We start from the raw sequence: 19,296 nt of genomic DNA, 5'->3' as shown, positions 1-19,296 counted from the left end.
ATTATTAGCATTATTATATTTTCTCACCGATAAGAGAGCCGACGAGCGCGTTTTCTAACCCGCTGCCTTGTGTGTCAATTTGTGATGTTGGTAGTCTCTCCCAGGGGTCAGTTGTGAGGTAAAATAATTTCCACAGGAAGCGGCAGAAGCAGTAAGCGCTGGTAATAAATGGCTCAAACTCGAGTGACCAGAAAAGCAGCACAAACCAGTCTCCGGTTCAATTTGTAATTTAACATCTACGCTTTCTCCTTAACGGTATATTTTAAGCGCTTACTACGTGCCAGAGCTGGGATAGACTTTTAGACCTTTTAGACTGTGAGCCCACTGTTGGGTAGGGACTGTCTCTATATGTTGCCAACTTGTACTTCCCAAGCGCTTAGTACAGTGCTCTGCACACAGTAAGCGCTCAATAAATACGATTGATTGATAGATACAAGATAATCAGGACGGACGCAGTCCGTGCGGGTGAGGTAACTGAGGCACAGAGAAGTGAAGTGACTGGGCCGGGGTCACACAGCAGCCAAGCGGCAGCGCCGGGAACCCGGATCCTCAGGCTTCGCAGGCCCGTGCTCTTTCCGCTAGACCCCGCTGCTTCATAACTTCCGATTGGAAATCTGACCGTGAGAGTTATTTCTTGAGCTAGATTACTTTGGGTAGGGAATGCTTCTTTGGAAAAGAAAAATGAAACCGATCATCTTCTTCAAAATAACTTTTTGCTGCTAGAAAACCTATTCGCAAAGTCTGTTCAAATGAGACCATTGATGCGACAGCTTTCACATCATCGTCGTCGCTGTGGTATTTGTGAAGTGCCTACTGGGTGTCAGGGACCGTGCTAAGCACTCGGGCAGATACACTGTTGCTGGATTATACTTTCCAAGCGCTTAGTACAGTGCTCTGCACACGGTAATCGCTCAATAAATACGATTGAACTGAATGAAATGAATGAATGCAAGGTAATCGCGATGGGCCCAGGCCCCGTCTCACAGGGGGCTCACGGTCTGTAGGGAAGGGAGCTCAGGTATGGAATCCATTTTTACAGCCGAGGAAACTGAGGCACCGGGAAGTTAATCGACTTGCCACGTGACCCTAAGTCCGTGCCCTCTCCTCTAATAGTAATAATAACGATGGCATTTATTTAGCACTTACTATGTGCACAGCACTGTTCTAAGCGCTGGGGAGGTTACAGGGCGATCGGGGGTCCCACGAGGGGCTCACAGTCTTAATCCCCATTTTCCAGATGAGGTCACTGAGGCCCAGAGAGGTCAAGTGACTTGTCCGGCGTCACACAGCCGACAATTGGTGGAGCCGGGATTTGAACCCGTGACCTCTGACTCAGTGTTCAGGGAGGAGCCCTCCCTGCCCCTCGTCACCTCCAGCGTGAATATCCCCGCCGGAGCGGGGGTCGGGGCCAACGTACAAAGCCCTGGGTTTTCGGCAAGAGGGACGGTCCCTCGCTCCCTGGGGAAGCTGTGTGACTTTGGGCAAGTCACTCCACTTCTCTGGGCCTCGGTTACCTCATCTGTCAAATGGGGATGAAGACTGTGAGCCCCACGTGGGACCATCTGATCACCTCGTATCATCATCATCATCATCATCAATCGTATTAATTGAGCGCTTACTATGTGAAGAGCACTGTACTAAACGCTTGGGAAGTACAAATTGGCAACATATAGAGACAGTCCCTACCCAACAGTGGGCTCACAGTCTAAAAGGGGGAGACAGAGAACAAAACCAAACATACTAACAAAATAAAATAAATAGAATAGATATGTACAAATAAATTAAATAAATAAATAGAGTAAAAAAAAAAAAATCCCCCCCAAGCTCTTAGAACAGTGCATCACACATAGTAAGCGTGTAACAAACATTATCTAAAGAAAAGAAAAGTAATGCCCAAAAAAGTGGGGCAGTACCAGGCAGCACCAGGATACCATAACAAGTACCATAATTATCAAGCGCTTAGTACAGTGCTCTGCGCACAGTAAGCGCTCAGTAAATACGATTGAATGAATGAATGAATTATCATCTATTGCCAAGCACGCAGTACAGCGCTCAGTAAGCGCCGTAACCACATCTGTTTGTGTCGCTTTGTGGATCCCATTTTATCCAGGTATGCACCGTGGAAACAACATTTCCTAATCCTCCGGTATTGTTCCATCCCGATCATGTTTACAAAAACATGCACTGGGGGAGAACGGGCTATTTTAGACAAGTGACTTAACCTTTGGAAGAGGCCACTTCCTCGGGAGGGTTGTAGATTCTTCGGCTCTCGAGATTTTTAGAAGAACAGAAGACATCCGCTTGTCCTGGGCGTGCCGGGGGCTGGCCTCGGGCGACCTCTTTCATTCCCTCCTGGCTTTCCCAATGGATTTTTAAAATCTGGGTTCTTTTGCAGTACTCCCTTCACCACTTAGTACAGTGCTCTGCATCCGGCGAGCACTCGATAAGCACCTCTGATGGTTTGATTCTCCTCCCTCGCTTCTCTCCGCCGGCACAGAATTGGGGATTTGGGAAATGAGCAAAATGCTAATTATCTTGCTTAAAGAACCCGATGCCTAGATTTACTGTGTGTGTGTAGTGCCCCGTTCCAAGTGTCTGTTAGCTCAGAAGGCTTAGTACAGTGCTCTGCAACCTATAAATCCTCAATAAATGCCATCGATTGATTGAAGACTGTTGGGGCAGGGTTGCATTCAGGACCCTCTTGCCGCCTTGGGGAACAATAAGGCATAGTGGAAAGAATACGGGACTGGGAATCAGAAGACCTGGGTTTTAATCCCGAATGCGCCACGGGCCTGCCTTGTGACCTCGGCTAAGTCACTTAACTGCTCCAGGCCTCAGTTTCCTCACTTGTAAAAATCTGTTCTCCCTCCCCCTTAGACCGTGACCCCCACGTAAGACAGGAACCGTATACGGGTCGCTCGTATCTACCGCAGTAAGCGCTTACCAAATACCAATTTATTAGGACTTTTACTATCCTTAGCCTGACTCTAAGGGCATCTGTTTTTCACATTGTTCCCACGGCAAGAACCCTCTTGATTTCTGCAAGATAAACTTGGCCTAAAGCTTTTCCTCTGGGATTGTCTAGAAAGGCATTCTTGTGTATTTTGCAACCTTGGGGGGCATAGATTAGAGTCCTAGGCAGTTCAGGCCTCCTGTTTTCTGGGTGGAAGTTGAGCAAAGTGAATGTCTCTGTCAATAATTATGTAATGTTGGTGTCGACTTTTTTTTTTTTTTTACTTTCCCTTAATTATTTATTAAGTGTCGGAGCAGGCAGTGTTATCAATTCCAGAATAAAAATGAATTTTCTGTTGACTCTGGTGGGATATATTGATATATTAAGCGCCTAGTACAGTGCTCTGCACATAGTAAGCGCTCAATAAATACGATTGATGATGATATATTGAAGGATAAGTGTAGACCCTGAGCTTAATCACACCTACAGCGAGGAACAAAGCATTTCTGCACAGATTGATTCGGCCACTGAAAAGTGTTTTCATGCCTCTTCTGCAAGGATAAACAGAAATGAAACCCCCACAGTGCGGCGTAATGACCACCTCTGCTTTTTGGTGTCAGTGATATTTTGATCCGAGTCCATCACAGTTTAATCATGCTTGGGCAGGACGGTGGAAAGCGTCAGGGTGAGTTCATTTAATTATTAGTGAGAGCAGATTTTCCTTTTAATCTGGTGCTACTGAACGGCCGTGTTCACTTGTGACCCAATTAAGGTACGAATGGTTCCTCTCGAAGACCGCTTAGAACAAAATTAATCACGATAATGGTGTTCATTAAGCGCTTACTTTGTGCCAGACACCGTTCTAAGCGCTGGGGTGGAAACAAGCAAATCGTACCGGACTCAATCCCTGTCCCACGGGGAGCTCACAATCTTCATCCCCATTTTACAGATGAGGTGACTGGGGCACGGAGAAGTCAAGTGACTTGCCCGAGGTCACAAAGCCGACACGAGGCGGAGCCGGGATTAGAGCCCAGATACCTCTGATTCCCAGGCCCGTGCGCTATAATAATAATAATAATAATAATAATTGGCATTTGTTAATCGCTTACTATGTGCAAAGCACTGTTCTAAGCGCTGGGGAGGATACAGGGTGATCAGGTTGTCCCACGTGGGGCTCATAGTCTTAATCCCCATTTTACAGATGAAGTAACTGAGGCCCAGAGAAGTTCAGTGACTTGCCCAAGATCACACAGCAGACATGTGGCGGAGTCGGGATTCGAACCCATGACCTCTGACTCCAAAGCCCGGGCTCTTTCCACTGAGCCACGCAGCTTCTCTGTATCCGTGAGGCCCTGCCGCTTCGGGAACCGGTAATAGTCACTCTCTGTTGCGACTTTTTTGCACGTTTTTCCCGCTCGTGACATTGAATTGAGAAGCGGTGTGGCGTAGCGGAAAGCGCACGGGCTTGGGAGTCGGAGGACCTGGGTTCTAATTCCAGCTCCATCACTTGTCTACCGTGAGACCTGGGGCAAGTCGCTTCTGTGTGCCTCCGTTACCTCATCTGTAAAATGGGGATTAAGAATGTGAGCCCTATGTGGGGCAGGGACCATGTCCAACCCGATGAGTCATTCGTTCAATCGTATTTATTGAGCACTTACTGGGTGCAGAGCACTGTACTAAGCGCTTGAGAAGTACAAGTTGGCAACATAGAGAGACCCACCAGCGGGCGTATCCGCCCCAGCGCTTAGTACAGTGCCTGGCACGTAGTAAGTGCTTAAATACCATTGAAAAAGCAAACCAAAAAACCCCCAGTAGCCTCTGTCTTTATCGTACGAACCCTATTGCTCTCGACATCCGTGGGTTTCAAGAGCGGCCCGCTCAACGTTTAGACTGCGGCAGAGTGGGATAGCGGTTTTCCTTCCGATGTCCAGGGCTGGAGACTCATCTCTCGGGGGCCCGGATGGTTCTGGTCTTTCCTCATTCTGGGAAATGCCCCATCCGTTGCCATACAGACGGTCCCAATGATAGCCACCTCGGGCCTTACTTCGTTGTCCGCGCAGTGAGTCATAACCTTTTAATCTTTAATCTTAAACCTTTTAACCTTTTAGACTGTGAGCCCACTGTTGGGTAGGGACTGTCTCTATGTGTTGCCAATTTGTACTTCCCAAGCGCTTAGTACAGTGCTCTGCACATAGTAAGCGCTCAATAAATACGATTGATTGATTTTAATCAGCCGGGTCCATCTGTGCCAACTTGATGAAGGCGGCCGATCCTCCAGTAGCTTTTCCTTGTTTCCCTTTCCCGGGAGCTACTTCCAAAGACACCCGTTCGCCAACGGTCGGCTCCTAGAAATGCGGGGTAGTGGGCTCTCAGAGCTACTTGCATTGGCGGTGGCGGTTGTTAAGCATTTACTAAGTGCCAGGCACTGTGCTAAGCGCTGGGGTAGAAACAAGCGACTAGTACGGGGTTGGACACGATCTCCGTCCCACGTGGGGCTCACAGTCCGTTTGACAGACGAAGCTAACTGAGGCACAGAGCCGGGAAGTGGCGCGCCCGAGGTCACCCGGCAGAGCCGGGATTAGAACCCAGGACCTTCTCACTCCCAGGCCCGGGCTCGACCCGCTAGGCCGTGCTGCTTCTCTTGCCTGAGGGTTGAAGCCTCAGGAATGCCGGGGGAGTCGGAGTCGACGGAGAGGAAAGGAAAACGAAGCCGCTGTAGGGAACATCTCGCCTGTGAACTCTCGGGCACCTCCAGAGTGCCGGCCTCATCCCCGTCAGTGACGTGTATTGAGCACTTGATATGCGCAGAGCACTGTGGTGAGCGCTTGGGAGAGTACGATAGAGCAGCGTTGGTAATAATAATAACGACGGTACTTGGTAAGCGCCTACTATGTTCCAAGTGCTGGGGGGGGGGGGGGGATACCAAGAAATCAGGTTGTCCCACGTGGGGCCCACAGTCTTAATCCCCACTTTACGGATGAGGGAACTGAGGCCCAGAGAAGTGAAGCGACTCACCCGGAGTCACACAGCTGACAAGTGGCGGAGCCGGGATTAGAAGCCCTGACCTCTGACTCCCAACTGAGCAGACGGGTTGACGGGTTCTCAGCCCACGGCGAGCCCTACTGAAATCCCCCAAGCCACCTGGTGAAATGGCCCTCTCCCCCTGTCCGACCTCGGGCGGGGAAGCCACTTGGCAAGGACCAGAAGAGGGATGTTGAAGGAGAAAAAGCTTCCCTGTCCTCTGTTTCTATCTTCCTTTAGTGTGGCGCTCTGCACACAGTAAGTGCTCAATTGATAATCATAATAATACTGATAATGGCATTTGTTAAGCACTCAACCATGTGCCGAGCAATGTTCTACATGCCACTGATGGATTGGCCTCGCCTCCCCGTTAGATTCGGAATCAATCAATCAATCAGTCGCATTTATTGAGCGCTTACTGTGTGCAGAGCACTGTACTAAGCACTTGGGAAGTACAAGTTGGCAACATATAGAGACAGTCCCGACCCAACAGTGGGCTCACAATCTAGAAGGGGGAGACAGAGAACAAAACCAAACATATTAACAAAATAAAATAAATAGAATAGATATGTAAGCACTCTGGTAGGTACCGGGAATCAGGCTGGGCACAGCCCTGTCTAATATAGGGCTCACGGTCTTAATCCCCATTTTACAGATGAGGTGACTGAGGCACAGAGAAGTTAAGTGACTTGCTCAAGATCACACAGCAGACAGGTGGCGGAGAGGGAATTAGAACCCAGGTCCTCCGGTTCCCAGGCCCGTGCTCTATCCACTGGGCAACAAGACTTCTTTACATGGGGTGCCCACTTTTACAAAACTGGCTCTGACTGAGACCCCAAGGCTGAGTCCCATGTAGGACAGGGACCCTGTCCGATCTGCTTATCTTATAGCTACCCCAGCGCTTAATAGAGTGCTTGGCGCCTAAGTGCTTAACAAATACCACAATTATTATTCAGACCCCAGATGGGGTCCGTCAGGACTATGTCTCATCTGATTATCTTACATCTACTCCAGCGCTTAGCTGAAGAATAATAATAATTGTGGCATTTGTTAAGCGTGCAACACTAAGCGCTAGGGGAGATACAAGCACATCCGGTTGGACGCGGTCCCTGTCCCCCGTGGGGCTCCGTCTTCAGCTCCGTTTTGCAGAGGGGGAAACTGAGGCACAGAGAAGCAAAATCACTGGCCCGAAGTCGCACAGCCGGCAAGCGGCGGGGCCGGGATTAGAACCCAGATCCTTCTGAATCCCAGGCCCCCGCTCTAGCCACGCTAGTTGTTAGGCCACACCGCCTGCTGTGACAAACCCCATTCCACGATGCTCCAGTCGGTCAGGGCGTGGCAGCTTCTTACGAATCGATCAGCAGCGCTCGCTGAGCAGCGATACTTTCTCAGAGCCCCGAACTGAGCATCTGGGAAAATACAGTACGGCTCGTAGACGCGATCCCTTGTCCTCGGAGAGCTTACGGTTTATAACAGCGGAGGTGGACCGTAAGATACAGTATCGGCGGGGGGAAGCAACAGAGTCGAATGAGATGGACAGGTCTCGTGCAGCGCGGCTCAGCGGAAAGAGCCCGGGCTTGGGAGTCGGAGGTCGTGGGTTCAAATGCCGGAACCGTCACCTGTCCGCTGTGTGACCTTGGACAGGTGACTTAACTTCCCTGTGCCTCGGTTACCTGATCTGAAAAATGGAGATTGAGACCGGGAGCCCCACGTGGGACGACCTGATCACCTTGTTTCCCCCACAGCGCTTAGAACAGTGCTTGGCACAGAGTAAGCGCTTCACAAATACCGTAATTATTATTATTATTATCCCGGAGCTTAATACAGTGAGTGGCACAGATTAAGTGCTTAACAAGTAATTCATTTATCTGATTAATCGGGCTTCTTTGTCTCCCGCACGATTCTCTGTTTCGGCCCTTGCTCTTGTAATTGTGATAATTGTGACGGTGGTATTTGAGCGCTTTCTGTGTCCCAAGCACTGTGGTAGATCAAAGAAAGCAAACGGGACGTGGACTCTAAACACACGGGGCTGAGCGGGAGGGAGAATGGGTAGCCTGCCCCCGTATTTACAGATGGAAACTGAGGCACAGAGAAGGCAGGTGCGTTGCCCAAGGTCGCAGTGCAGGCAACCAGCAGAACTGGGATTAGAACCCACGTCTCTTTCCACCAGGCCATGCTGCTTCCCTCCTCGACCCTCAGCTTCTCTCCTTCCCTCCGAGCTCCAATCAATCAATCAATCAATCAGTCATTTATTGAGCGCTTACTGTGTGCAGAGCACTGTACTAAGCGCTTGGGAAGTACAAGTTGGCGACATATAGAAATGGTCCCTACCCAACAGCGGGCTCACAGTCTAAAAGGGGGAGACAGACAATAAAACCAAACATATTAATAAAATAGACATGTGACAGAACTGGGATTGGAAGCCAGGTCCTTCTGATTCCCAGATCCGTGCCCTGTCCACGTAATGTGGACAGAGAATCAATCAATCGTATTTATTGAGCGCTTACTGTGTGCAGAACACTGTACTAAGCGCTTGGGAAGTACAAGCTGGCAGTATATAGAGACAGTCCCACCCAACAGTGGGCTCACAGTCTAGAAAGCAGAGGAGCAGCGTGGCTCAGTGGAAAGAGCCCGGGCTTTGGCGTCAGAGGTCAGGGGTTCAAATCCCGGCTCCGCCAATTGTCTGCTGTGTGACTTCGGGCAAGTCACCTCACTTCTCTGCGCCTCAGTTCCCTCATCTGCAAAATGGGGATGAAGACTGTGAGCCCCCCGTGGGGCAGCCTGATCACCTCGTAACCTCCCCAGCGCTTAGGACAGTGCTTTGCACATAGTAAGCGCTTAATAAATGCCATTATTATTATTATTATTATTAATGTAGTGAATGCGGCCAGGCCTGATCACTCACGGCGTCTCCTCTTCTCTTGCAGTTAAAAGAGCCAGGTTCCAGGGAGCAGCAGGTAAGCTTCACTTCCTCCTTCCCCTCCATCGCTTTACCTCTCCAGTGGGTAACCATTCATTCAGCCGTGTTTATCGAGCAGAGCACTGCACTAAGCGCTTGGGAAGTCCAAGTTGGCAACGTATAGAGACGGGCCCTCCCCAACAGCGGGCTCACGGTCTAGAAACACGTAAGCAGGAGCATCGGGGGGGGGGGTCGCTCAGTTTGCACACTAGATGGGTCTGAAATCCCGGGGATCAGACTGAAACAGCCCGAGGGAGGGAGGGAATAGGCAGGTCAGGGTCGCCGGACCCCGGCGGCGGGGCGGGGGGTGTAATTTGACTGACAGTCGTCTACTCCAGCGGCCACGCAGAGCTCTTTGGGTCTGTACCGTAGCCACGTGGCAACCTGCGCTGTCTTCCCGTAGCCCCCTGCTTTTCCTCCCGCTTTCCCCGGGCCCACACTGCCGAAGGATATTGTAAATCAAGGTCTCTCGCCCTTCATTCACCACCTTACCCGCTGCCCGTTGCTCGGCGACTCGAAGATTCCCCCAGACCAGCTCTGGACACAGCTGGGATTTCTCTGCTCTCTCTGGGTGCCTTTTCATCTGAACTTTCAGGAACGTGGTTAGAGTAGCCCAAAGCCTTTTCTTCAAAAAAGAAAAGGGAAAGGCGTGGGTCCGGATCGTCCCTCGGCCCCTCACCTTTTTCCGGGCGTTCTAAATTCCAGTGGAGATGGGGAGCTCGCAGTTAGTGAAGTCTGAATTCAGGAGGAGTTATGGGTGGAAACTGTCCGCCTGGAAATAGCTTAATAATCGATCATCTTTGGGAAGCCATAGGCATCCTCCACTAGAAGATGTATCACCTTAGGTGTATCAACTTGTACTTCCCAAGCGCTTAGTACAGATCGTCTCTCGCTCCCTCACCTTTTTCCGGGCGTTCTAAATTCCAGTGGAGATGGGGAGCTCGCAGTTAGTGAAGTCTGAATTCAGGAGGAGTTATGGGTGGAAACTGTCCGCCTGGAAATAGCTTAATAATCGATCATCTTTGGGAAGCCATAGGCATCCTCCACTGGAAGATGTATCACCTTGCATCAAGGTGTATCAACTTGTACTTCCCAAGCGCTTAGTAGGGTGCTCTGCACACAGTAAGCGCTCAATAAATATGATTGATTGACTGATTGATCACCTTGATTCAGTCACATTTATCGGGTGCCTACTGTGCGCAAAGCACTGTACTGAGCACTTGGGAGAGTACACTGTGATGATAGACAGGCATATTCCCTCCCCACAGTGAGTTTACAGTCAGCCTAGGCTGAGTCCGACTTGTACTTCCCAAGCGCTTAGTACAGTGCTCTGCACACAGTAAGCGCTCAGTAAATGCGATTGATTGATTGATGGATTCTTGAGGACCAAGTCTGAGACCGTTCTTCTGTTTCCTCTTGTCTTCTGACCAGAATGGAAGGTATTATAGTCTGAAAAAATAGTTTTGTCCGAATATCTTTTAGCGATCAAACGTATTAAATCCAATTAAATCTTTTAGACTGTGAGCCCACTGTTGGGTAGGGACTGTCTCTATATGTTGGCAATTTGTACTTCCCAAGCGCTTAGTACAGTGCTCTGCACATAGTAAGTACTCAATAAATAGGATTGATTGATTGATTGATTGATCCAAACTCTCTCTCTCTCTCTCTCTCTCTCTCTCATTGTTCATGTGGAAAGTTTACCCGGCGTGATATATTTTTGCTAGGACGAGTTCGAAGCGGGACTTTTAATTGAGTTTTGTGAGTGTTGAGGTACCTGGGTCTTAGAGGTTTAGGGGGGGAGAGGGCTTCCTCTTCTCCACTCGCTCCACCCAGGGGCCCACACCTCTTTGCGGGTGTGCAGTCAGTTTAAACCCAGTCATTTTAGATTATTTAGGAGCCTGGTGTCCCTCGGTCTCTTAGGACTTGGCCCCCCTGCCACTCTGCAGTAATCGCCTCGGAAACACGCGTCTAAACCTGGGGCAGAATGACAGTCGAACCGCTGAAGTGGCTCGAACTGCTACTTCCCGACGACCTGGTTCTGCGGTTTTTCGGCCGAAATAGTTTTGCCGGGGAGGGAAGAGGAGGGAAAAGAAAAAGCAGGGCGTTCACCCAGGGGAGGGGCAGGGATGCGGGTCTTTGCCCTTCTTCAAGTGCTCTCCCTGAGCCAGTGGTGTGACAATCTGTGTGGTTTAGCTGCCATTCATTCATTCATTCATTCATTCAGTCGTATTTATTGAGCGCTTACTGTGTGCAGAGCACTGGACTAAGCGCTTGGGAAGTCCAAGGTGGCAACCTATAAAGACGGTCCCCACCCAACAACGGGCTCACAGTTTAGAAGGGGGAGACGGACAACAAAACAAGTAGTTTGGTGAGGTAACTGCCGCTCACGTGCCTTGGAGAATTACATCATCATCATCATCGTCATCATCAATCGTATTTATTGAGCGCTTGCTATGTGCAGAGCACTGGACTAAGCGCTTGGGAAGTACAAATTGGCAACATATAGAGACAGTCCCTACCCAACAGTGGGCTCACAGTCTAAAAGGGGGAGACAGAGAACGAAACCAAACATACTAACAAAACAAAATAAATAAATAAATAAATGATCCCTGTAGGAATGGTAGCAGCAGTGGTGGTAATATTTAGGAAACACCTACTGGGTGTAGAGCCCTGTACTAAGCGCTAATAATACGCGAGCGAGAATCAGACGCTGTCATGATGATCTCTACCCTAGTGTCTAGGGTTTGTGAAACTCGATTTCCACTCGCCCGTCAGTAACTCGGTAATCAATCAATCAATCAATCGTATTTATTGAGCGCTTACTATGTGCAGAGCACTGTACTAAGCGCTTGGGAAGTACAAATTGGCAACATATAGAGACAGTCCCTACCCAACAGTGGGCTCACAGTCTAAAAGGGGGAGACAGAGAACAAAACCAAACATACTAACAAAATAAAATAAATAGAATAGATAGGTACAAGTAAAATAAATAAATAAATAGAGTAATAAATATGTACAAACATATATACATATATGCAGGTGCTGTGGGGAAGGGAAGGAGGTAAGATGGGTGGAATGGAAGCGCTTGGGAAGTACAAGTTGGCAACAGATAGAGACAGTCCCTACCCAACAGTGGGCTCACAGTCTAAAAGGGGGAGACAGAGAACAAAACCAAACATACTAACAAAATAAAATAAATAGAATAGATATGTACAAGTAAAATAAATAAATAGAGTAATAAATGTGTACAAACATATATACATATAGACAGGTGCTGTGGGGAAGGGAAGGAGGTAAGATGGGGGGAATGGAAGCGCTTGGGAAGTACAAGTTGGCAACAGATAGAGACAGGCCCTACCCAACAGTGGGCTCACAGTCTAAAAGGGGGAGACAGAGAACAAAACCAAACGTACTAACAAAATAAAATAAATAAATGATCCCTGTAGGAATGGTAGCAGCAGTGGTGGTAATATTTAGGAAACACCTACTGGGTGTAGAACCCCGTACTAAGCGCTAATAATACGCGAGCGCGAATCAGACACTCTTATGATGATCTCTACCCGAGTGTCCAGGGTTTGTGAAACTCGATTTCCACTCGCCCGCCAGTAACTCGGTAAGCCAGCTCCGGACCGTCGCGTATCCGCGGCATTGCCAGAGCCCAGAACTCAGGAAGCCAGGAAGGTGTGAAAGTAATTAAGGCAGCTGCCATGGCTCTGTTAGGGGCAGGGGCCGTCTGCCCTCAAGGTAATTCAAGCTACTCTGGACCTCAGTCTAATGCAGTTCAGTAATATTAACTGTGGTACTCGTTATAAGCGCTTCTAGGTGCCCAGCAGTGCTCCGAGCGCCGGGGGTAGATATAAGTTAATTCATTCATTTATTCAATTCGTATTTATCGAGCGCTTACTGCGTGCAGAGCACCGGACTAAGCGCTTGGGAAACCCAAATCGGCAACGCATCGAGGCGGTCCCTACCCAACAGCGGGCTCGCAGTCTAGAAGGGGGAGACAGACAACAAAACCAAATATACTAACAAAATAAAAGAAATAGAATAGATATGTACAAGTAAAATAAATAAATAAATAGAGTAATAAATATGTACATACATATATACAGGCCTGTCGTGAAGGCATGATCCCTGCCTTCAAGGACCTTACAGTCTTGTGGGGAAGACAGACACTAACATAAAACGTGGAGACAGGCGTCAAAGTCGTCAGAACCAAAAGAGTGGGGCTCGCCCTGTGAATCCCCATTTTGCAGGTGAGGTCACTGAGGCCCAGAGAAGTGGAGTGGCGGAGCTGGGATTAGAACCCGGCTCACTGGGAATCCCAGGCCCGTTCTCTATCCATCGAGCCACACGTACCCTTTTTTCCCTCTCTAGACTGTAGGCTCGCTGTGGGCTGGGAACGTGTCTACCCATTCTGTCGCACCGTATTCTCCTAAACGCTTAGTACCGTGCTGTGCACACAGTAAACACCCAGTATATACCAATCAATCAATCAATCAATCAATCAATCGGATTTATTGAGCGCTTACTGTGTGCAGAGCACTGTACCAAGCGCTTGGGAAGTACAAGTTGGCAACATACAGAGACAGTCCCGACCCAACAGTGGGCTCAGTGACCGGTCGATTCCCAGCTTCCGTTCCCCGACGCTCAGTCGGCTTCTGTTGTTGCCACTGAACCCGTTGATGCGGAGTTGTACTTTCCAAGCGCTTAGCACAGTGCTCTGCACACAGCGAGCGCTCGATAAATCCGACCGAATGAACGAACCGACGATGCCGAACTCCGACCGAGATTGAGCCCTCACGTGCTGGACCTGCCCTGCTTCTAGATTTGGAGCCTGGGGAGGGACGGTCAGGTTATTTGTTACCGAATTGTACTTTCCGAGCGCTTCGTACAGCGCTCTGCACACAGCAAGCGCTCAATAAATACTATTGAACGAATATATATGCAGAGCACTGTGCTAAGTGCTTGGAGGAGTGCAATGGAATTAATAGGCATAATCAATCAATCAATCAGCCGTATTTATTGAGCGCTTACTGTGTGCAGAGCACTGTACTAAGCGCTTGAGAAGTACAAGTTGGCAACATATAGAGACAGTCCCTACCCAACAGTGGGCTCACAGTCTAAAAGGGGGAGACAGAGAACAAAACCAAACATACTAACAAAATAAAATAAATAGAATAGATATATACAAGTAAAATAAATAAATAGAGTAATAAATATGTACAAACATATATACAGGCCTGTCATGAAGGCACGATCCTTGCCTTCAAGGAGCTTACAGTCTTGTGGGGAAGACAGACACTAACATAAACTGTAGCGGGCAGGGATTGTTGCTGTCTGTTGTTGTATTGTGCTTTCCCAAGCGCTCAGTACAGTGCTCTGCATATAGTAAGCGCTTAATAAATACGATCGAATGAATAAACTGCAGGTGGGTGGACGTGAAAGAGTATAAAGATATGGACGGGAATGCTTTGGGGGTGGTGGTGTCAGTACACGAGTGCTTAGGGAGTAAGGAAATACTGAATTGGCATTGTTGTTGTATTGTGCTTTCCCAAGGGCTTAGTACAGTGCTCTGCATATAGTAAGCGCTTAATAAATATGATCGAATGAATAAACTACAGGTGGGTGGACGTGAAAGAGTATAAAGATATGGACGGGAATGCTTTGGGGGGTGGTGGTGTCAGTACACGAGTGCTTAGGGAGTAAGGAAATACTGAATTGGCGTTTCATTCATTCATTCAGTCGTATTTACTGAGCGCTTACTGCGTGCAGAGCACTGCGCCGAGCGCTTGGGAAGTACAAGTCGGCAACGTAGGGAGACGAAAGCCGGGGGAGGATGAGAGACGAATCGGGGCAGGCCTCCTAGAGGAGGTGGGATTGCGGAAGGGCTTTGAAGACGGGTAGAGCAGTGGTCTGCCAAAGGCAGGTGGGCTCCAGGCAGAAGGGAGAGGCTGAGCAAGAGTTCAATCAATCAATCAATCAATCGTATTTATTGAGCGCTCACTGTGTGCAGAGGCAGGAAAGATGAGAATGAGGGTTCTCGTGAGTCTGTCCTTTCCCAGCGCTTAGTGCAGTGCTCTGCACACAGTAGACAGTTCATAAAAGCTGCTACCACTAAAGAAGAACGGAGCGCGGGAGCTGGGACCCCCGGAAGCCCTGTATTCCTGGGGATGTCACTTTCATTCATTCAGTCGTGTTCATTGAGCGCTTACTGCGTGCAGAGCACTGTACCGAGCGCTTGGGAAGTGCAAGTCGGCAACATATAGAGACGGTCCCTACCCGACAACGGGCTCGCAGTCTAGAAGGGGGAGACGGACAACAGAACAAAACATGTGGACAGGCGTCAAGTCGCCAGAACAGATAGAAATAAAGCTAGACGCACATCATTAACAAAATAAATGGAATAGTAAATATGTACAAGTAAAATAAATAGAGTAATAAATAGAGTAATAAATCTGCACAAGCATATATACAGGTACAAGCATATATACATATATATCTCCCCCTTTGAGACTGTGAGCCCACTGTTGGGCAGGGACTGTCTCTATATGTTGCCAATTTGTACTTCCCAAGCGCTTGGTACAGTGCTCTGCACATAATAAGCGCTCAATAAATACGATTGATGATGATGATGATGATATACAGGTGCCTTGGGGAGGGGAAGGAGGTAGGGCGGGGGGGGATGGGGAGGAGGAGAGGAAAAAGGGACGTGGCTGGGCGGCCGAGGGCAAATCCCTCCCACTTCTTTTCCGTCCTGTCTTTTTTGCAGATAAATTTAACACTTACGTGACCCTGAAGGTACAGAATGTGAAGAGCACCACCGTGGCCGTCCGAGGGGACCAGCCTTGCTGGGAACAAGACTTTATGTTGTGAGTACCCGCGGGCAGCTGCCGCCCATCGGGACCGTCATCCTTCGGGAGGAGCCTGGTAGCATCGGAGGCGGAGGGCTTGCCGTCCTCGTAGGCTCTCGGGCCGACCGTGTTCAGGCACTTGACGTTCAGTGGAGAGCCACGTTTTCAAAAACGTAACACCAAGCTCCCCGTAGCCGCGGCATTTAGCGTTCAGCCGCAAGATTTCGGGCAGCAGAGGTTGTGGGGGTCCCCGATGACGTGGGTGATCTGTTTTGCCTGGCGAGGAGAACGAATAACGGTGTTCTTCGGAGTTCATCCTTGATTGTGCTACAAGCCGAGTGGCAGGGGTCCGAGTTGAGAAGCAGCGCGGCTAAGCGGAGAGGGCCTGGGTTCTAATCCCGGCTCTGCCGCTTGTCTGCTGTGTGACCTTGGGCAAGTCGCTTCACTTCTCTGGGCCTGCTACCTCGTCTGGAAATTGGGGATCAAAACTGCGAGCCCTGTGTGGGACAGGGACGGTGTTCAACTGCGCATCTATCCCAGCGCTTAGTACAGTGCCTGACACAGTAAGCGCTTAACGAGTGCCATTATTATTTACTGTTCTCATGGGTCTCCCCGCCCAACTGAGCAGGAGCAGATGGCCAGGAGTTTGGGCAGGAGAATTGGCCTGGGGGATTGTGAAGACCCGGTCCCTGTCGTCAAAGAGCTTACATCTAATGGGGGAGCCAGACACAAACCAAATTTCAGATACACTGGAGATGGGTATGTGGAAAAGCGCGTAAATAGTAGAGCACATAAATGGACACGTGACCTGGGAAGAAGAAACAGGGAAAGCATTCCCGAAGAGGGAGGAGTTTAGAAAGTCTTTGCATCTAGGAAGCGCCGAGGCCCGGTGGATTGAAGTGGGAGGGAGTCACGGGCAATCTAGATTGTAAACTCAGTGTGGGCAGGGAACACGCCTCCCAGCTCTGTCGTATCGTGTTCTCCCGAGCGCCTAGTACAGTGCCCTGCACACAGTAAGCGCTCAGTAGATGCGATCAGTTGGATGTGGGAGAGTTGAGGGGAGGAAGCGGGAAGTTGAGGAGAGACGTGATGACTCCCGTCCTTGGGAGTTAGCCGGTAAGTTATGTAAGCCGGGCAAAAAGCCTCCCGTAAAATGGTAAAAGTTTGAAAGTGACGCTTTCGTTAGTATGTTTGGTTTTGTCTCCCCCTTTTAGACTGTGAGCCCACTGTTGGGTAGGGACTGTCTCTATATGTTGCCAATTTGTACTTCCCAAGCGCTTAGTACAGTGCTCTGCACACAGTAAGCGCTCAATAAATACGATTGATGATGATGATGGTCTGGATCGGTCCTGAAATTGAGTGCCTCCTGCGTGCAGAGCACTATACTAAGCGCTTGGGAGAGTACAGTAGAGTCGGTAGACGCGAGCCCTGCCTTTAAGGAATTTATAATCTAGTAGGGGAGCCGGCCATTAAAATACAGTTTAGTTAGGAGGAGGAGAGGAGATATCACGAATTAGGGCTTCAGTGCAGAATGAGGTATGTAAGAGACGGCTTAGGTAACACATACGTGCCGAACAGGCAGTGGGGAGGATAATCGGCAGACGAGATGTGATTCCCAGAGGGGCTTTGAAAGTCGGGAGAGCTGTTTATCGCAAGCCAACCTGACGGGAATTTGAGCAGGGGGCCCTGAAAACCGTGAGAAATGCCCGTTGGGCAGAGGGTGAAAAGTAACCCACGAGAGCTACCCTTTGGAAGGATGCCAAAGAGAATTGAGAACCACGGCCCGAGTCCGGTACAACAAGCTGAACTTCCATTAGCCTCAAGGACCCTGACTCCTGAATCCTGGCAGGGAGGGGGATGGTTGGAGGTCTGCATCGGTTTGGTGGGTAAGACGGTGTAAAATAAGGGGAAGGAGTTTAATTTAGGGAAGGAGTTTGCTCAGTTGGGAGGGAGGTTAACGTCCTTGCCGTGTCAGGATCCTGTCTCCAGGATTAGGCTGTGAGGTAAGGGGGACCTCTGAGTCACTTCGGTAAAGACGACACGTTGCGAACCGTAATCTCTGTGCATCTCCAGGATTAGGCTGTGAGGTAAGGGGGACCGCTGAGTCACTTCGGTAAAGACGACGCGTTGCGAACCGTAATCTCTGTGTGCGTCCCTTGGATAATTGTTGCCATCTTCCACGGGCCGGTGACAGTATCGGCGCCGTGAGCGGGGTCCGCTGGTCTGGCTTGATCATCTGGGATGATGATGATCATCATCATCATCATCAATCGTATTTATTGAGCGCTTACTATGTGCAGAGCACTGTACTAAGCACTTGGGAAGTACAAATTGGCAACATATAGAGACAGTCCCTACCCAACAGTGGGCTCACAGTCTAAAAGGGGGAGACAGAGAACAAAACCAAACATACTAACAAAATAAAAGAAATAGAATAGATATGTACAAGTAAAATAAATAAATAGAGTAATAAATATGTACAAACATATATACATATATACAGGTGCTGTGGGGAAGGGAAGGAGGCAAGATGGGGGGGATGGAGAGGGGGACGAGGGGGAGAGGAAGGAAGGGGCTCTGACTGATGATCCTTCGGTCAGAAGGAGTTGGGCCCCTGGGTTTTCTAAAACGGAAAACGAGGGGCCCTCTCGGGGATCGGGTGGGTTTTTGCCACATTGCAAAAGAGACCTGCGACCCCAGAGGAATGATTGTTAGGGAAAAAGAAGGGGGCGTTTATACGAACCGTGGTGGGGGGAATCCAGGCTCTGTGGAAAGGCACTCCGGGGCAGGGGGCTTCTTGGAAGAGATAGCAGGACAATCTTGGTCCACAATCTGACACCTTCAGCCTCCCAGGTTGGAGTCGTCCTCCGCTTTGATGCGGCAAGCAACAGAGAGGCCGCGTGGCCTAGTTGAAAGGGCTTAGCCCTGGGAGTCACAGGACCTGTGTTCTAATCCCGGCTCCGCCACTTTTCTGCCACATGATCTCAGGCAAGTCACTTAACTTCTCTGTGCCTCAGTTGCCTCGTCTGTATCTCGTCTGTGTCTCGTGGGGAGAGGTGCCGGACGAATGAAAGATCCCGGGGAGGGGAGAAGGCAGACGTGTGACTAAGCTTCTTGTGGGCAGGGAATGTCGTCTACCAACTGTGCTGTGTTGTACCCTCCTTAGTACTGTGCCCTGTACTGATTGAATGATAAGGATAAGGCAGCAAACATCAGTTTTTCAAATTAGGCTCCTGTTGATTTCTCCCCAATCATAATAATAATAATGATGATCAATCAATCAATCGTATTTATTGAGCGCATATTGTGTGCAGAGCACTGTACTAAGCGCTTGGGAAGCACAAGTTGGCAACATAGAGAGACAGTCCCTACCCAACAGTGGTCTCATGGTCTAAAAGATGGTATTTGTTAAGCACTTACTGTGTGCCCAACACTGTTCTAAGCCCTGGAGTAGATACAGGGTCATCAGGTTGTCCCACGTGGGGCTCCCCAATAATAATAATAATAAT

At 49.3% G+C, this 19,296-nt stretch overlaps 1 protein-coding gene across 1 annotated transcript in view; it reads left to right on the top strand.

Moving 5' to 3' along the window:
* UNC13B (unc-13 homolog B) overlaps positions 1-19,296 on the top strand; it is a 210,215-nt gene that overhangs the window by 26,735 nt on the left and 164,184 nt on the right. Inside the window, exons 2-3 of the mRNA XM_038742473.1 lie at positions 8,902-8,931; positions 15,706-15,805. Coding sequence (XP_038598401.1) covers positions 8,902-8,931; positions 15,706-15,805 — 130 coding nt within the window. The remainder of the gene's footprint in view (positions 1-8,901; positions 8,932-15,705; positions 15,806-19,296) is intronic.

The sequence above is a fragment of the Tachyglossus aculeatus genome, unplaced genomic scaffold (genome assembly GCF_015852505.1).
Source record: "Tachyglossus aculeatus isolate mTacAcu1 unplaced genomic scaffold, mTacAcu1.pri scaffold_12_arrow_ctg1, whole genome shotgun sequence".
NCBI lineage: Eukaryota > Metazoa > Chordata > Mammalia > Monotremata > Tachyglossidae > Tachyglossus > Tachyglossus aculeatus.
Note: the sequence above shows the minus strand (reverse complement) of the source record. Positions and strands in the feature narration are given on the sequence as shown.